Source organism: Bubalus kerabau, chromosome 1, assembly GCF_029407905.1.
Source record: "Bubalus kerabau isolate K-KA32 ecotype Philippines breed swamp buffalo chromosome 1, PCC_UOA_SB_1v2, whole genome shotgun sequence".
Taxonomy (NCBI): Eukaryota; Metazoa; Chordata; class Mammalia; order Artiodactyla; family Bovidae; genus Bubalus; species Bubalus kerabau.
The window spans coordinates 119970645-119991497 of NC_073624.1; the positions used below are offsets into that span (position 1 = coordinate 119970645).

General features: G+C 36.4%; 1 protein-coding gene across 1 annotated transcript in view; it reads right to left on the reverse strand.

Moving 5' to 3' along the window:
- The window catches only part of TRHDE (thyrotropin releasing hormone degrading enzyme), a 456427-nt gene that overhangs the window by 87897 nt on the left and 347677 nt on the right, over positions 1–20853 (reverse strand). Inside the window, exons 8-10 of the mRNA XM_055587431.1 lie at positions 12822–12887; positions 12003–12190; positions 5540–5628 (exon numbers count right to left, since the gene is read on the reverse strand). Coding sequence (XP_055443406.1) covers positions 5540–5628; positions 12003–12190; positions 12822–12887 — 343 coding nt within the window. The remainder of the gene's footprint in view (positions 1–5539; positions 5629–12002; positions 12191–12821; positions 12888–20853) is intronic.

Sequence of the window (20853 nt, forward strand, 5' to 3'; positions counted from 1 at the left end):
ATTATTGATGATGAAAAATTTTAAAAGCATCGATCTGTTATAATTAAAAAGTGGAATATTTAACATACGTTGGTAAGAATTGATCAGAATATGTTCTTAACCGTATCTATGAAGAAACATTTTTCATTAATATTGGTTGACTATATTTTGAGGATAAAAGGTGATCTAAAAGGATACAAATTTAACCTTTTTTCCCTAATGCTTGACTGGTTTCTGTTTTTTATTTGTCATCAGAATGAAGGAGTTCAAGACAGAACTAAATTCACTGAGAACGAGAATAAACAGGGAAACTAGAAAGGTTGCCTTTGTTTTATGTCCCACTTGTAAAATTCTTCCAGATGTATGTATTCATAAAGTTTTCAAGAAACATTTACTTGGTATAGAAATTCCAAACAAAAGCCTCAATATTCAACTGAGACTACATTTTATCAATCAGAAGACTGCTATGATTTAATGGAATATGACACATTGCACTCCATAGGTTGCACACTACATGATTATGGAGTGAGGGGGTGTGCAAGTAATAACATCATTCAGTCATGTCCAAACTCTTTGCAACCCAGTGGACTGCAGCCTGCCAGGCTCCTTTGTCTGTGCAATTCTACAGGCAAGAATAATGGAGTGGGTAGCCATTTCCTTCTCCAGGGGATCTTCCCCACCCAGGGATTGAACCAGGATCTCCTGCATTGCAGGGGTCTGAGCCACTAGGGAAGCCAAAGTAATATCACAGTCCATGTAAATATCATCTCCTAGAGTTACACATCGCACAAAACTATGCAGCTGTGTATAACAATCAAATGTGTGACCACAGAGGACTTTTTAGGCAAGCTACGGCTTGAAATACCATGTTGTTATTATTTCTGATTAACAATAAAAGATTATAAATTAAAAAAATCTCTCAAATATCAGTACAACAACCTGTGGTCATTGGTCAAGAAAAGCCATGATAGTAATAATTTAAAATGGAGTATGTGGGCATGTGTGCTCAGTCACTTCAGTCATGTCCAATTCTTTGTGATCTTATGGACCATAGCCCCTCCAGGCTCCTCAGTCCATGGGATTCTCCAGGCAAGAGCACTGGAGTGGGTTGCCATGCCCTCCTCCAGGGAATCTTCCCAACCCAGGATTTTCCTGCATTACAGGTGGATTCCTTACCACTGAGCCACCAAGGAAGCCCAAAATGGAGTATAATCTGCAAAAATATTGAATCACTATTCTGTACACCTGAAACTGACATCGTATTGTAAATCAACCAAACTTCAATAAAAATAAAGGTCATGATACTATTGTAGATAATATGTGGACATCATGGATAACACCATAGAAATAACTAGGGAGTTAGCGGAAATGGACCCTGAGAAAAGAGTTGAAGAAGAATCAGACTTACCCTGAATCCCTGCACTGTCTAAATGTGAAAACTGGAGCTGATCCTGACACTGGATCAGTATCTAATTTCCCATTTATATTCTACCTTCTACCTTTTTACTTATTTCTGAAAACTCTTCTATTTTGTGTCCCTAGCAATCCTATGGAGCGAAGACTTCATTCTAATAGCTGAATTATTACAATAGGAGCTCACTGCTTTCACTCATCATTTCATAATAAACTATGTAGATAAATAAAACAACTACATGAAGGTAAAAGAGAAGTATAAAGAAAATACAGTAAGTGTGAGCTCAGAGCATGGTATAAAAACTAATTCAAAGAAATGAAAAGAATAGATTATAGTAAGCAATTTAAAAGGAGATACACCAATACGTTTTAAAGTAAGCCTTTCAGTGCATCATTGCATTATATATGAATGTTTTACACACAGTGTATATAAATGAAAGCACATATTTTCATAATATGTGTTAAAAATACAATAACATGAACATTTGAATAAAAATTCAACTGGAAAAACAAGAGTTTATGTTTCTGGTAAGCAAATTAGATTCTGCTGTAAAACCTTTTTCTTGTATTTATGTGTGTATGTTTTTTGACCATTTACATCTCCCTAATAATAGCCAATCCATTCTAAAGGAGATCAGTCCTGGGTGTTCTTTGGAAGGACTGATGCTAAAGCTGAAACTCCAATACTTTGGCCACCTCATGTGAAAAGTTGGCTCATTGGAAAAGACTCTGATGCTGGGAGGGATTGGGGGAAGGAGGAGAAGGGGACGGCAGAGGATGAGATAGCTGGATGGCATCACTGACTCGATGGACGTGAGTTTGAGTGAACTCTGGGAGCTGGTGATGGACAGGGAGGGCTGGCATGCTGCAATTCATGGGGTTGCAAAGAGTTGGACACGACTGAGTGACTGAACTGAACTAAACTGAATAATAACTAGACTGAGGGGAAGAAACAGTATTTTGTTATTTATTTATACTTCACCTTATTTCAAGAAAAGATTTGTTTAAAATGATGCTTATAAAATAGTAAGAAAAGATCTATTAGCAGAATATGAGAAAACAGTAAGAAAAACAAAATGTGGAATACTTGACCATTTAAATCTAAATGAGCTGTTACATAAAAATGATCATTGCTTTTTTCAATTCAGTGGAAAACAGAAATAAAAGAGACCTGGTTCACACTCTAGCATGAAGGATTTGGATTGGTTTCAAGAAATAGCTTTCTGATAGTGAATTGAAATAAGTCACTATCTTACTTGAAGATATTTAGAAACAGAATAGAATCTCATCTTTCTCTGCTCCTTGGGCATTAACCCTACCTAAAGGATGGTTTGATGAGCCATCAGGGCCTCTCATATCCGGCTCTATAATTATCTAATTTTATGGAAACTACTGCCAGACCCATTCTATATAAAGGGCCAGTCTAATAAAGAGAAGATAGCTGGAAAGTGGAATTAAATATGTGGCCACATTGTGGTTTTGATTTGCATTTCTCTGATAATGAGTGATGTGGAGCATCTTTTCATGTGTTTGTTAGCCATCTGTATGTCTTCTTTGGAGAAATGTCTATTTAGTTCTTTGGCCCATTTTTTGATTGGGTCATTTATTTTTCTGGAATTGAGCTGCAGGAGTTGCTTGTATATTTTTGAGATTAGTTGTCAGTTGCTTTATTGCTATTATTTTCTCCCATTCTGAAGGCTGTCTTTTCACCTTGCTTATAGTTTCTTTTGTTGTGCAGAAGCTTTTAATTTTAATTAGATCCCATTTGTTTATTTTTGCTTTTATTTCCAATATTCTGGGAGATGGATCATAGAGAATCCCGCTGTGATGTATGTCGGAGAGTGTTTTGCCTATGTTCTCCTGTAAGAGTTTTATAGTTTCTGGTCTTATGTTTAGATCTTTAATCCATTTTGAGTTTATTTTTGTGTATGGTATTAGAAAGTGTTCTAGTGTCATTCTTTTAAGATTTGGGAGAACGGCATTGAAACATGTAAAATATCATGTATGAAACGAGTTGCCAGTCCAGGTTCGATGCACGATACTGGATGCTTGGGGCTGGTGCACTGGGACGACCCAGAGGGATGGTATGGGGAGGGAGGAGGGAGGAGGGTTCAGGATGGGGAACACATGTATACCTCTGGCGGATTCATTTTGATATTTGGCAAAACTAATACAATTATGTAAAGTTTAAAAATAAAATAAAAATAAAAAAATAAAAATAAAAAATAAAAGTGGTTGACCAGTTTTCCCAGCACCACTTGTTAAAGAGATTGTCTTTTCTCCATTGTATATTCTTGCCTCCTTTGTCAAAGATAAGGTGTCCATAGGTGCGTGGATTTATCTCTGGGCTTTCTATTTAGTTCCATTGATCTATATTTCTGTCTTTGTGCCAGTACCATACTGTCTTGATGACTGTGGCTTTGTAGTAGAGCCTGAAGTCAGGCAGGTTGATCCCTCCAGTTCCATTCTTCTTTCTCAAGATTGCTTTGGCTATTCGAGGTTTTTTGTATTTCCATACAAACTGTGAAATTATTTGTTCTAGTTCTGTGAAAAATCCCATTGGTAGCTTGATAGGGATTGCATTCAATCTATAGATTGCTTTGGGTACTATATTCATTTTCACTATATTGATTCTTCCGATCCATGAACATGGTATATTTCTCCATCTATTAGTGTCCTCTTTGATTTCTTTCATCAGTGTTTTATAGTTTTCTATATATAGGTCTTTAGTTTCTTTAGGTAGATATATTCCTAAGTATTTTATTCTTTTCGTTGAAATGGTGAATGGAATTGTTTCTTTAATTTCTCTTTCTATTTTCTCATTATTAGTGTATAGAAATGCAAGGGATTTCTGTGTGTTGATTTTATATCCTGCAACTTTACTATATTCATTGATTAGCTCTAGTAATTTTCTGGTGGAGTCTTTAGGATTTTCTATGTAGAGGATCATGAGGTACCATTTCACGCCAGTCAGAATGGCTGCGATCCAAAAGTCTACAAGCAATAAATGCTGGAGAGGGTGTGGAGAAAAGGGAACCCTCTTACACTGTTGGTGGGAATGCAAACTAGTACAGCCACTATGGAGAACAGTGTGGAGATTCCTTAAAAAACTGGAAATAGAACTGCCATATGACCCAGCAATCCCACTGCTGGGCATACACACTGAGGAAACAAGAACTGAAAGAGACATGTGTACCCCAATGTTCATTGCAGCACTGTTTATAATAGCCAGGACATGGAAGCACCCTAGATGTCCATCAGCAGATGAATGGCTAAGAAAGCAGTGGTACATATACACAATGGAGTATTACTCAGCCATTAAAAAGAATACATTTGAATCAGTTCTAATGAGGGGGATGAAACTGGAGCCTATTATACAGAGTGAAGTAAGCCAGAAAGAAAAACACCAATACAGTATACTAACGCATATATATGGAATTTAGAAAGATGGTAACAATAACCCTGTGTATGAGACAGCAAAAGAGACACAGATATATAGAACAGTCTTTTGGACTCTGTGGAGGGGGGGGGGGATGATTTGGGAGAATTGCATTAAAACATGTATAATATCATATAAGAAACGAATCTCCAGTCCAGGTTTGATGCAGGATACAGGATGCTTGGGGCTGGTGCACTGGGATGACCCAGATGGATGGTATGGGGAGGGAGGTGGGAGGGGGGTTCAGGATGGGGAACACGTGTACACCCGTGGCGGACGCATGTTGATGTATGGCAAAACCAATACAATATTGTAAAGTTAAAAAAATAATAATAATAATAAATATTTTTTAATTAAAAAATAAATAAATAAATATGTGGCCAGTGTTTCAGTGCTTGACATACTGCTCTATTGGGAACTATGATTATAAATTAATTACATTTGGTATTACAAAATAATGCAGTTTAAAACAGTTAAAACTAATACTACAAGGATTTTGTTTTTAATTTTCTCTTTACAATCAAAGACACAAATATAATAATTATATCAATAGACTGAAATTAGACTATCTTAATTTTATAGAGATTATTCTTCTATATTCTCTAATTTGTCTTTATTCACATGTTTATAATATCTGATACCAGAAGTTAAGTTGCTAAACATTTATTTGAGACCAAGTAGTTCCTCAGAGGAAAATATATGTTTTACCTGATTTGTTAGACACCCAAATAATTGCTTCTGAAGATACATGGCTTCTATTTCCTACCACAATAGTTAATGGAATCTGCCACAGGTAACTGCAAAATAAAAGACAAACTTTAGGAATTAAAATGGTTGTAACAAATAAACAGTATTTCCTATACATCTTCCATGTGATTTTTTTTTATTATTCTCTTTAGAAAAATTTAAAAGATTCCCCAGTCATAAATGTAAGGAGTAAGTCAAAATGAATTTACTCTTTCAACACACTAAGCAGACTTGACTTCTAAGAGTTTTAATTTCAATACAAAAGGATGACTACCAGAAAAACAATTTATCTTGGGGGAAAAAAAATTTGCATTTTACATGAGGAATAAAAAGTAGCTAAAATCTATAAATCTGAGCCACATAATATATTGATTAAAGTCTGAAAATAACTTCTTTCTACTTGATTCTACTGCACATTTCAGTGGTTTTATGCATTTACATTTCAACATTCTTCTCATTTACTTGTCTAACTATTCTTAGAAAAAACTTGTCATTTTTTAAAGAAAACTTAATATAGCACACCTAAAGTTACACAGCAAAGTAAGGACAAAAAGAAAAATTAATTAGATATCCCTGAAATCCAGATAAATAAAAAGGATACTGTAAGAAACACTTAATGCTCTGTTTTCTAAGTGGATTTTCCAAATTGATATGTGAAATCATCCACCAACATGCAGGGATCAGTCATGAGTCTCAGCTATTAAAGAGAAGCATTTTGTAGGCTATGACTTTTGATAGGACAAAAATTGAGGCCTAAACTTGTACATGAAATAGTACCAATTTAACTTCAAATGAGCAGCCAGAGATAAGCTGGATAGTCTTATAACAAAATCCGGGGACTACATTTTGCCCCCCTATAATACAGCCAGATTATGTTGATCAATCACTGTATCATTAGCAAGAGGGGCAGACAACAATATGCAATATGTGAAAATTATTTCTAACTTGAAAACTATAAGAAGATACGCTGTATGATCTCAGTACCTGTGAGAGCTAATGGAGAATTTTTCAGGGAACATGTCAGAGCTATACACCTAAAAATAGAATTAATATGCCTTTTAATAGGGGGGGACATCTCCAAATCTGTCATGCTGAATGTGATTATTCGTTTATCATTTCATGTTTCGTAGTCACAATAAACAGAATATACTAATAGCACAAAACTCCAAACAGAAGACTGGGAGAAATTCCTAGTTTTATACCAACTATTACCTCCAACAAAAGTTAATATGTTTAAGATTCTAAATTTTAAAAACTATATGCTATACTTATTCAGAGAAATATTTTTGAGTCCCCACTAAGGGAAGACATGATGCTATACTATAGTGGACTCGAGACAGGTCAGGAAATAAACAACCTATACTTTCATGCATTGGAGAAGGAAATGGCAACCCACTCCAGTGTTCTTGCCTGGAGAATCCCAGGGATGGGGGAGCCTGGTGGGCTGCCTTCTATGGGGTCGCACAGAGTCGGACACGACTGAAGTGACTTAGCAGCAGCAGCAGCAAAATAGTATTGCATTTAGAACACACGTTGGTAAACACAACCCATATACACTCTTTAACAAATATCCTAAAACTCGTAACATGATACTAAGAATATGCCAGAAATATTTTTAAATGGATTTACTGTGAGGAAGATATACAGAGAACTGAGGTAGAAACTTAGATGTAGACAGATATAGCTGTTCTCTAAAAATAATAATGTTGATCATTAGATTATAGCTGTTCTCTACAAGTATGGAATCATTTTAATTGAAATTATTAAGAGACAACAATACCTAACTCTGCATCTAATTCTCAATTAAGCTATGAACTCACTTTTGTGTACCCAAGATCTTTCAAAAGCCTGGGAACAAAAGGTATTCCATAAATTGTTGTTGAAATGGATTGAATGGAATTGAATTGAAGTAAAATAAAAGGAACTATATCAGCCTATAATACAGATTAACTTTATGAAATAGATTTTTTTAGTATATGTCTTCTGTATTGAGTTGGGGCAACTAAATTTTGACATCAAATAAGTATCAGTTAAAGGGCAAAAGATATATTAAAGATGTTTAAAACTTTTCAAGGATAAATGTATCTTTTTATAGCATGGTCATAAAATATTTATGAAAATTATTTGCTCCTAATATAATTATACTTCTAATTTTACACTTATTTAAACTTCACTCTTATAAATAATGAAATTATATATAATAATAAAAATTGAGGTTTTGATATTTGAGTTTTCACAGAAGTCTCAAAAGTGCAGAAAAACAGATTAGTATCAATACCTGCATGTTGTTTACAGACAATTCCACACACAAGAAACTTTCCTAAATTACAACGCTGCAGTGTACAGCAATATTCAGATGCAAAAAAAAAAGGTATCAGGACACAACCATCAGGGCATTTTTGTAAAACTTTTAAAATAGCCTCTATATTTTTCTTAAGAATATTTTTGGCCTCTATTCTATATGCCTATGTGTCTGTGTGTGAGTATGTATATATATGCATGTATGTACATGTATTGATAGACACAAAAACAAAATCTATACATTGTCACAAAGACAAAATAAAAATTACAAAACACTAAGCACATTTTGCTATACTGTAAATCCTATGGGGCTTCCCTGGTGGCTCAGAGGTTAAAGAGTCTGCCTGCAAGGTGGGAGACCTCAGTTAGATACCTGGGTCTGGAAGATCCCCTGGAGAAGGAAATGGGAACCCTACAAGTTACTTTTTGTAACTTTCCAAGCAACATATATTTGAACTTTCCACCAATTTCATTTTAAGATCAAAGAATGACAATTATGTTCCTTTGTAATTACAACTTAAAAGGCTAGGGACCCTCTATATCGTGGGCGAAAAGCTCTGTGTGGTGTGCTGCAAAAAGAAAAAAAAAGGAAAAAATCCAAGACACAGTGAGTTATAATTTAAAAGAAACTAGAAAAAAGAATGTGTGAAAGTAGCTTGTACACCTGCCCCTTAAATTTAACTTGAATGTTTTGTCATATAATTTTAAGAAGAAAAGAAAAACAATACATTTCAACAGACTCTCCAGATAATTTTTTTCTTTAATAGTCCCTGAGAATACCTCTCTTCATGTAGGTCACATTTTTATCATAAAGCAATGTTTATTCTAATGATTATGTTAAGGTAGAAAAGAATAGTTGCTTATTTTAGCTTGAGTGAAAAATCTTTTTTTCTTTTTAATTGTACCAGTATTAGTAAAGCATTCAAGCAGATGCCATGAAAAATGGTTCAGAGGCTGCTGTCATTAGACCCAAAACAAAAGGAGATAAATGTAATTCTCTATAGCACAGGACTCCAAGAAGCTTCATACATATGACAGACATTACTGAATCTTTATAGTAACTTTATTTTAAAAAAAGCTACACAAAGTTACAACTTTCCAAATATAAAAATACTAGCAAATATGTTACTTTCATATATCAACTAACTTTAATTATTATATAAAAATCTTTCCTTTCTCTGCTGTAACATAGCTAGCTACCTCATATGAAAAATAAAATGACTATTGTTGTTCAGTCGCTCAGTCGTGTCCAGCTCTTTGCAGCCCCATGGACTGCAGCACACCAGGCTTCTCTATCCATCACCATCTCCTGGAGCTTGCTCAAACTCATATCCACTGAATTAGTGATGCCATCCAACCATCTCATCCTCTGTCGTCCCATTCTTCTCTTGCCTTCAGTCTTCCCCAACATCAGGGCTTTTCTAATGAGTCAGCTCTTTGCATCAGTTGCCAAAGTATTGGAGCTTCAGCTTCAGCATCAGACATTCCAATGAGTATTCAGGATTGATTTCCTTTAGGATGAACTGGTTTGATCTCCTTGCAGTCCAAGGGACTCTCAAGAGTCAACCAACACTACAGTTCAAAAGCATCAATCTTTCAGCGCTCAGCCTTCTCTATGGTCCAGCTCTCACATCCATACATCACTACTGGGAAAACCATATCTTTGACTATACTGACCTTTGCTGGCAAAGTAATGTCTCTGCCTTTTAATGACTTTGTACATTTAAAATGTTCTAGGCATGTTATAGTATTCTAGTGTCCTCTACAAAATCGAAGACAAAGAATTGATTATGCTGTCCTAGAAAATATCCTCAGTGGGGTTTCTGGCATAAATGAGCTCTATGTTTTACTGCACTATTTGCATTATATAATGAAGATCTAAGAAGTTTACAAAGAGCAGATAGAATTGACCACAACATTATAGTGAATTAAATGATCAGTTATATAAAAGTGAATACTAAAATTTCAACTGTAAACTCTATTATTTCAAAATAGATAAAAAATAAAGGTTGAGGCTGATGGGATTCCATGCATTATCTCACTCAATATTTTCTATGCCAAGTTCTCAGCATTCAAAACATCCATGTGATTTTATAACTTCAGCAAAAGCAAAGCTCTGTAGATGCTATATATGCCTATACATCCTGGGAGAAAGTCTTACTTTAGAGAATCAGACTCGTGGCTGATACATCTGGAGCATGTTATAGGTTGACAGAATATTTTTGTTCCAAATTTGTTCTATCGTTTGCATGTCCTTTATGTTTTTCTGCATCAGTGACGCTTGTGTCAGCTTGATCCTTTTCAAAGGCATGGCCTAAATCTCTGACTTTGCTACCGTCAAGTACTTTTTAGGTACTTCCTGGCAGGCCTAGGGTGATGCCTAAGCAGGTTTCACCTGGGGCCAGACAGTGGTTGACTGGAAGCACTGTTTGGCAGCTGTGAGTGATTCAGCCTGGGTAAAGAAGTGTTGACAGGATCAGGCCCTGATAATGTGGCAGAATAGTACCTTGTATTCCACAGGTCCAAACAGTTGAATTGCAAGGGCAGTTTATTGAAGGACAGTGTATCTACTGACCAGGAAACTTATAATACTTTCTTAAGTGGCTTCCCAATTTAGTCAGCAGAAAACATCCATGACTTCTCAGTCACTTCTACGTGGACTCTGTCTTGGAGCTACCCTACTTAGAATGATGTCCGTTCCACTTAGATATAACAAAGAAAGTTAATCCATTTAGATATAACAAAGAAAGTTAATGCATGCTTTGCATAACCTAGATACTGGTGCATGAGCAAATCAGAAGTCTTAATATTCCAAATGGGAGACAGCATGACCAGTCTACAGTCCACACCTCATTTAACTTATTAATTTAACCTCCATCTCTCCCTGTCCCCAGTTCTCGACTTCTTATCAAGATACTTTAGAAAAAAGAAAATGCAATGATTTAAGTTATACTATCTTTCCTTGGCTCAGCTTTAATAAAATGCAAAACAGTGGGAAAACGTGAAATAGAAAATAAACACTATATGCTGAATTTTCAGTAATGAAATAAGAATTTCAAATGAAAGTTAAAATAACAACAAATCAAATTCTATGTATATTGCATTTAGTGGTTTTTAAACACTAAAAGTTAAGGAAAGGAACATATTTTGATACTATGTGACTTTGATATGTAGACTAAATGGATCTAGTTTGAGTTCCTTTGGTTCAAACACTATTTATCTTGGTTTTATATTTCTGTTGGTTTTGACAGGTCTTTCTGGATTGTTAGTCTCTATTATCTGTTTTTCAGAGAAGGCAATGGCAACCCACTCCAGTACTCTTGCCTAGAAAATCCCATGGACGGAGGAGCCTGGTAGGCTGCAGTCCATGGGGTCTCGAAGAGTCAGACACGACTGAGCGACTTCACTTTCACTTTTCACTTTCATGAATTGGAGAAGGAAATGGCAACCCACTCCAATGTTCTTGCCTGGATGGTGGAACCTGGTGGGCTGCCGTCTATGGGGTCGCACAGAGTCGGACACGACTGAAGCAACTTAGCAGGTAGCAGGATTGTCTGTTTTATAAATCTCAGTTTTCTCAATACTATTCAATTCACTTCAAAATATTTTAACTTTCTTAAATTTAATTAAATAAACATTTATAGGGAGAAGTAAAAAATCACACATTATTTTATTTTATTTTTCGCTCATCCTGGGAAAGAATGAAGGCAAAAGGAGAAGTGGGGTAACAGAGGCTGAGATGGTTAGATACCATCACCTACTCAATGGACATGAGTTTGAGTCGACTCCAGGAGATAATGAAGGACAGGGAAGCCTGGCATGCTGCAGTCCATGGGCTCATGGAGTCGGACACAACTTACTGACTGAACAACATTTTTTTAAATGACCATAATAATTTAAATCCTGTCCTCTTAAATGAAACAACTTTGGTATGCTGTCACATTGATAGTTAAAATATCTGGAAATGGAAGTGAAAAAGGGCTCAAAATGAAAACATCATATGCAAATAAAGAAATGAAAACTATATTTCACGTACATTTCATAATTCTGTTATCAATTCTTTTTAAAATGTTAAAGTGCAAAAAAAAAAGGATTTTTATTCATGTAAAAAAAAGAATTGTACCTGTTATTTTGAGGTTCATGTGCTTTAGTTTTAGCACTGATATCATAAATAAAATGCTGCTGGGTAATTATTATTCTATTTTCAGCTGTTGTATTTCCCAAGATGGTGATAACGGGATAACCCATCTGGAGAGTCCACTGATCCATTACTTCTTGTATATTTACGTATTTTCCATTCCTTTTTAAAGCCTTTATAATTAAAATTGTATAAATTAATTTTATAAACATGAATTATAAACATAATTAACATTAAACCATTTTCATATTTAGCTTTATGACTTATTTCAGGACGAAAACACTTAAAATCAGTGAAACTAATATAATGTGTTAGCAAAATTAATCTTCTTGCCTTAGCTTAAGCTTCATGTGTATATAACAGAAATGAAAGCTTGATCAATATTAACATTTTTAACCTAATGGAGGATAAAACATATTTTATTGTTAAAGCAAGTACTTGAAGCATCATTAACAAATCCAGTGTGTCTAGTATTAAATGCTTTTATTCACTTATAGAGAAAAAATTCTTTATCATCAATATTTCACTCAAACATGAATATCTGACACCATATTAAAATTAGATTTCAGAAGTATTATCATATTTGAAACTAGGCAAGGTATCTTAACAGTTTGTAGCTGAATTAATTTTTAAACCTCATCATCCTTATAATACATCAAATACAAAACAAGAAAGCATATCAAGAAAAGGGAAACATAAAAAGTGAAAACAAACCATCAGTGTCAATAAAAGTTATGAATGTTTTATAAACTCAATTCAAATATTCAAGAAGAGGTTTTGGTTTTCAAGCTTCCTATACTTTACCTCTGATAGTGTATTCCAGAGATCCTTTCTGGCTGCATTGCCATACTTATGAATAGTTAAGTAATCCTACAAAGAATATAAAATAGTAATTAAAATTCAAAGGCTAAGTAATTTCCAGTAAACACATTTGTTTCTCAGTTTAATTAATTATTTCCAATTGTTGGAACTATATTAAAACAATGATAAAGACATGCCAAAAAACAAAAGAATCTCATTTTAAAATATTCCAAAGAGATTGAACTATAGCATATTTTTAATTAAATCATCAAACAGTACTAATCTCTTAAAATTTATTTTCATATATGTCATCACTTCTTATGGATTTGCAGGGTCAAATATCTTCCTCAAATTTAGCAAGTTAAACTCAGGCAATTTTGAAGAAACTACTTATGCAGTGAAATATTTAGGGGAAACTTTCTCATCAGGATTTCATGCTGAAGTGTTGAAAACATATTTTGTCTTATGGGAAAAGAAAAAAAGAAACCAAAAACCTGACTTATATGTACAAATGCGAAGAGGGATTGTTTTGCCAAAAAAGGTGATGACTATCTCCATGACCTCTCCAGTTACCTAGTCTCTCTGCAAAGGACAGGCTGCCTTGTACAAAACGATACATGCTTATTTTCATGAGCTTGAACACATTAATATTTAGTAAAAAAAAATCAATCCTGAGTTTATATACTATTTTAAAGCTTAGGGCTTCACATTTTCCATTTTCCATCACTAGTAGTTAACTGTATATACTTCTGTTTCATGTCTTTCTAAGAAGCATGGTTTATGTCACTGTGAATATGTTATTTATGACTTCTTGACATTATTTTTTTCTGAATCCAAAGTGGAAAGATCAATATAAAACACTGTTTTATGTTATAAAACAGTATCCCCTCATTCATCTGAAATTTCATGATCTCTAGAACACGTAGGTAGTAGGCAAAATTCTAATTTACATCATAGTACTAAAACTGAAAAGAAAAAATGCTGACTCCTTTCAGTACTCTATGTAGAGTGGAATACTTTGGGGATAATTAAAGTTGGGGAAGAAAATTTTCTGAAATACAAATTGTAGCACCTGTGACAGATTCAGCTTTCTTGGCAACTCACAGCACAGCAAATGGCAACCCCTGCTTAATCAGACTCCCAGAGATGCAACGCCCAGCACTCAGCAATCACAAATACATCGTCACCATCAAGTGTTAGGAATAACTTTACTGAAAAATTACAAGTGAATGACCAATCTGAATCCTAATTTTGTCTTTGAACCTGCCATATGAAGCATTTCCATTTAGATCCCAGGGACCAGGGTTTAAATCAGTTATTTCAGATTTAGTTTTCAGAATTATTTTTCACACTTGTTTAGCATTTAAATTGGAGAAGGAAATGGCAACCCACTCCAGTACCTTTGCCCGGAAAATTCCATGGACAGAGGATCCCAGTAGGCTACAGTCCATGGGGTTGCAAAGAGTTCGACACGACTGGGCAACTAAACTGGGGAAAAACAGGAATTATGAAACATAAATTTAAATTGTATTTTCCCTGTAGCTCAAACAGTGAAGAAAATGCCTGCAATTCGGGAGACCAGAGTCCAATCTCTGGGTCGGGAAGATCCTCTGGAGAAGGAAATGGCAATCCATTCCAGTATTCTTGCCGGGAAAATCTCATAGACAGAGAAGCCTGGAGGGCTACAGTTCATGGGGTTGCAAAGAGCTGGACACGACAGAGCGACTAATACTAACACCAATGAAAAAGCATTAAAAGTAGAACTATTTATTACTGGGTTCTGCTTATGGATAGTGCTGCTAGAATAACCCAAAAGAGAGAACAAAGGAATACTACACAGTTTAAAAATAAAATAAAATTAAAAAAAAAAAAGGTCCAATAGATAACTACAGGTTTCTCTTCACGGGCAGACCATAAAAATCCAATGGTTCGTGAGATCAGTTGTCCTGGGCCCAATGGTAATCAACTTGAGCTCTTGGTTCACTCCTCAATTTAGAATAAATTGCTTCAAATGTACATTTCAAGCAAGCTGAAATGGCAATTATCCAAGCTTGGCAAGGCGTTTCAACTTGCCTGCCTCAATATTCAGGGCAGCTCATGCCTTCTTGGCCTGCCAGCAGACCCATTCAGTTTTTGGGCGTTCTAGAATCCTACGCATGTCATCTTTTTTCTCTACAATAAAAGCCAAATGTTTTCCTCAGTTATTGTAGCCTTCCTCTTGCACAAATATAGTCATATTTTGAATTGAAATTTTGCTTGGTCTTTGTAGAATTACAGAAAAACGTAAAGAACAGTGTGCTTTTTTGATGATCAATCATTTATTTCTTTGTTCATTCCACAAAATATAAGGTACGCTCTGCCTGTGCCAGGCTTCCAGGAGCTGGGGCGGCAGTGGTAGATAAGGTGTACTGAGGACTGCAAATGAGACAACCTGTGGAGGGAGGGTTCTGTGACTGAAGGCGGGCAAGTTGTGGTACAAGAACCACTTGACAAGATGAATGAAACATTTGATATGAGTTTGAATAAGAAGACTTTAAGCTCCTTTCAAAACTACAAGTCAATGAATATGGAGATGGCTGGAGTTGTGAACCAGAAATGAAAACTTTTATTTATATTATGTGTATGAAAGTCAATCGATTTGACATTACAATACAATGCAGAAAAATGATTTAATATTAACTCTGTAAAGAGAATTGTGGGTTCTCTACACAAAGTATTTCAGAAACAGTAGAGCTGTTGAAAAGAATAAAACAAAGATGGCCATCATATTCTAAAGGAATATAACTAACAATATAAACTGATTAAAAGTTAAAAGCATGTTAAGCACAAGTATAGTCTGATACATAAAGTGCAAGAATGGAAGTCTGACTGTCTGTTCAAATCCATCCTCCAATGCTTCCCAGTTAAATGATCCTTGGCAAGTCGCTTAACTTCTTTGTGACTATCTTCATACCCATAAAAATAAGGATAATAAAAGTAACTGCTACATAGAGGTTTTCTGAGGATTAAATGATTTAATATCGATACAATCTTTAAAAGTGAAGAGTGCCTAATGTCTATTTGATAGACAGTAGCCGCTATAATCTTTTTAATCATTTCCGGCTACAGGTTGGAAAAGAGAGTAACAAAAAAAAAAAAGGCATCATTAACAGTAATAAAGAACACAGTACATGAGAACAATAATATTTGTCTCCCTTTTAGCTGTGTAAGTTGCTTTATATTTTCTCATTAAATCCCATGACAACATTTATGAGTTAGGTGTTAATATCATCACTCAATAAATCCAAACACCAGAACTCAGAGACTCCAGCCCATGTCCAAATCCTACACCTGTCTACACAACTTCTGACCCAAATCCAGTATCTGTGAGATGACACTCAGGTGACTAAGAGTTTTGTTCACAGGTGAACTCATCATCCTCCCCCACATCAGCTCCTTTTGGGAGCACTTCCCCAGGAATAACCCTCCATCCACTGCAACCAGAAATCAAACAAGATGCCTCTCTTCCCCTCCCCACCACATTCAGATAATGATAAAACATTCTCCCAATAGTCCCCCTTCCTTTCGCCTGTTTCACAACAATTCTACACTATTTTGTCCAGATATACCGACTACTGCTACTATTCCTGCTTTGTCCCTCTAAAATCTAATCAAATCACTCAGCCATGCATAACTACTTTTCATCAAATATATACATGAATCCCTGCTGTATTCAGAATATCATTCAAACACACTTCAGTGTAACTTAAGGTGTCCCTCATGGTCTGGTCTCTCTGTACTGCTCCAATCCCACCCACTACCTCGTTGCCTCCCTGCCTCAGCTTAGTCATTTGCAGCTTTCTTGAAGCAGGTGCCTACTGACTACTTTCCCCTTGTCTAGCTCCCTACACATGCAGCTCTCTACATACTCTTTTCTCCTTTGCCCATGTGAATTCAATTCAATCTCCAGGACTCAAACTTACTTCTGTTTCCTCTGGAATCCTTTCTTGTGCATTCCCACTCTCTTCCTAACTCTGAGTTAAGCACCCCTCATATGCTCACATTTCAATATAGAGCAGCAGTTATCAGACTGTGTCACGACTGCTTGTTAGTTAGTCTGGCTGCCCACGTAGTCTGTTAGCGCCATGAGAGTGAGATCCCACGATTACCGTTTACTGCTATTGAGCCAGCACGTATGTGTCCAGCCTGGTATCAGTACATGTTCAATATATTTGCGAGATTTCTGACTTTCCTTACACAAAATGCTTTTCTGCTGACAGCTGACAATGCAGAGAGAGAGATTTCTTGTACCTAAAACATTCCCCCCCAAACACCATCTTTAAACACTTATAGAGGACTTTATTATTTCAGTGCTGATTTGTCAGAGATATAACTTGCATTGATGTATACAGCCGGCTGTGATGTCATCAAGAGTGTACACTATATTGGGTATGAGACCATTTTTTGTTTTACTTTCTTGGCTAACAAGTAACACAGTTCATAACATTTTATGTATAAAAGCCAGAGGGACTAAACAAGACAAGGGGAAAAGTAAAAAGTGCACTGAAGAAGTAAAGCACTATTATCTTTTAAGATTTACATAGAAATAATTATGGAACACTTACTCTCCTATTAATAGGCCCTTCAGCATGCTGAAACAGAGGATCAAACATATACAGGGTGTATTCCTTATGACATGGAGGGAGAGTTTGACAAAATTCAAAGATGTTTAGATGCAAGTAACAAAAAATCCAGCCTGGAATGGCTTTTTTTTCAATAACAAGATTTATTTTTTCCAACTATAAGAAAATGAGATAGTGCTACAGCTCTTTTCCAGTGGAATTCTTTAGGCTCCACATTTACGTAAGTTTGGCTTCATCTTCGGGTTTGGGGTTAGATTGCTGAAGCAATCCCAGTCATCACATTCGAATGAAACACTGCACAGAGGAAAATAAGGACTTTCTTCCTAGGGATCTCTCTTTAAAAATTAGGAAAAGTCTCCAGAGTTCCCTGGTGGTCCAGTGGCTAAGTCTCCAAGCTCTGACTGCAGGGAGTTGGAGGTTCAACTCCTGGTCAGGGAACTAGATCCCACATGTCGCGACCAAGACCCAGTGCGCCCAAATAAATAAATAAACAAAAACAAATCAATATATTTTTTAAAAAATCAGGAACACTCTCCCTCAAATCCTACATCAAACCCCCCATGTTTCCCATTTAACAGAATTGTATTATGTGCTGTAGCCAAAATCAGTTAGTGAAACATTTGGGGGAAATTGCACAGGTCAGGACCCTGTCCTGTGAAGTAAATGATTATATAGACATGGATGACAGCCCAAACAAAATCAAAATCTGCTTGATAAGAAGGAAAAGGAGACTAGCTTATGGGTAGGCCACCAACCGTGTTTTCTCCAGTGAGACAAGAGAGGCAAGTATGGGCCTCAGTGACGTTGGGAGGCAGGACCCCATCTACTTGTAAGAACCATCTGGGCAATGCCAGGTAAATTGGGCATTGGTTTTTCTATGTGTCAGGAAGTTTAAAGCAAGGGTTTGAAATATTGTTCCTTTCTATTAAGAATAATTGTAGCTCAAAATATTTGTAGTGAGCATTTGTCATTCCTCTGTCTTTCCAGCATTTAAAATAGCACTTTTATATGAAGGTAATAACTCATCACGTAATCTTACAGGGAAGTGAGGGCTCTCTCGCTTAGAAATGGAAGGGATGAAATCCTCTCTTCTCCACTCTCCCTGGCAGCTAAAGCATGGACACAAGTGGACACTTCATCCCAGGGCAGTGGCTCCTACGGGATCAAAGCGAAGCAGCAGGAAGGGCTGCAGTCACGCTGCCTGGGACGGTGACACTGAGTGCCCGGGAAGAGCAATGCTGACGGCAGCAACTGCAGCAGCCCGCCTTACGGCACGGCCGCGGCTACGTTTCTTCATTTGAGTCTTCCTTGCATGCATGTGAGCTGAGTTGCTTCAGTCATGCCTAACTCTTTGTGACCCCATGGACTGTAGCCTGCTGGGCTCCTCTGTCCACAGAGATTCTCCAGGCAAGAATACTGGAGTGGGTCGCCATGCCCTCCTCCAGGGGAATCTGTGCAACTGAGGGATTGAACCCATATCTCTTCTGTCCTTGCATTGAGTGCTTTACCACTAGTGCCACCTGGGAAGCCCCTGTGATGCTTTCTTAGTTACGATTATCTGTTTTGTAAGCCTGATTCTCCAGCCTTCCCAATGAGTCCGACAACTGGCCTGAAGTGTTAGTCACTAAGTCATGTCCAACTCTTTGCAACCCCATACTATACTGAACTATACTGTCCATGGAATTCTCCACATAAGAATACTGGAGTGGGTTGCCATTTCCTTATTCAGGGGATCTTCCTGACCCAGGGATCGAAACTGTCATCTGCAAACAGTGAGAGCTTTACTTCTTCTTTTCCAATCTGGATTCCTTTTATTTCTTTTTCTTCTCTGATTGTTGTAGCCAGGACTTCCAGAACTATCTTGAATAATAGCACTGAAAGTGGACACCCTTGTCTTGTTCCTGATCTTAGGCAGAATGCATTCAGTTTTTCACTATTGAAAATAATGTTTCCTATAGGCTTATCATATATGGCCTTTACTATGTTGAGGCAAGTTCCTTCTATGCCCATTTTCTGAAGAGCTTTAATCATAAATGGGTGCTGAATTTTGTCAAAGGCTTTCTCTGGACACTCAATGACATAAATCAAAGCAAGATCCTCTATGACTCACCTCCTAGAGTAGTGAAAATAAAAGCAAAATAAGCAAGTGAGACCTGATTAAACTTGAAAGCTTTTGCACAGCAAAGGAAACTATAAGCAAGGTGAAAAGACAACCCTCAGAATGGGAGAAAATGATAGCAAATGAAACAACTGTCAAAGGATTAATTTCCAAAATATACAAGCAGCTCATACAACTCAATAACAGAAAAACAAACAAGCCAATCAGAAAGTGAGGAAAAGACCTCAACAGACATTTCTCCAAAGAAGACATACAGATGGCTAACAAACATGTGAAAAGATGCTCAACATCACTCATTATTAGAGAAATGCAAACCAAAACCGCAATGCGATATCACCTCACACCAGTCAGAATGTCCATCATTGAAAAGTCTACAAACAATAAATGCTGGAGGGGGTGTGGAGAAAAGGGAATGCCCTTGCATTGTTGGTGGGAATATAAATTGATACAGCCACTATGGAAGACCATATGGAGATCCCTTTAAAAACTAAGAATAAAACCACCATATGACCCATTAATCCCACTCCTAGGCATATACCCTGAGGAAACCAAAATTGAAAGAGAAACATGTATTCCATTGTTCATTGCAGCACTATTTACAATAGCTAGAACATGGAAGCAACCTAGATGCCCATCAACAGATGAATGGATAAAGAAGTTGTGGTATGTATATATACCACGATGGAATATTATTCAGCCACAAAAAGGAGTGCATTTGAGTCAGTTCTAATGAGGTGGATGAAGCTAGAACCTAATATTCAGGGTGAAGTAAGTCAGAAAGAGAAAGATAAATATCATAATCTAATGCATATAAATGGAATCTAGAAAAATGGTATTGAAGAATTTATCTACAGAGCAGCAATGGAGAAACAGACATAGAGAATAGACTTACGGACATGGGGAGAGGGGAGGACAGGGTGAGATGTATGGAAAGAGTAACATGGAAACTTACATTACCATATGTAAAATAGATAGCCAACAGGAATTTGCTGTATGGCTCAGGAAACTCAAACAGGGGCTCTGAATCAACCTAGTGGGGTGGGATGGGGTGGGAGATGAGAGGGAGGGTCAACAGGGAGGACATATATGTATACCTACAGCTGATTCATGTTGAGGTTTGACAGAAAACAACAAAATTCTGTAAAGCAATTATCCTTCAGTAAAAAATAAATTATTAAAAAAAAAAACCATTTGAAGCCTGGCCATGCATTTCAGAGGACGCTTCTACATTCCCTGACCTTGAGAAACAGAAATAAGAGACTGAAACAGTGACAGATGACCAACTGAATCGCAA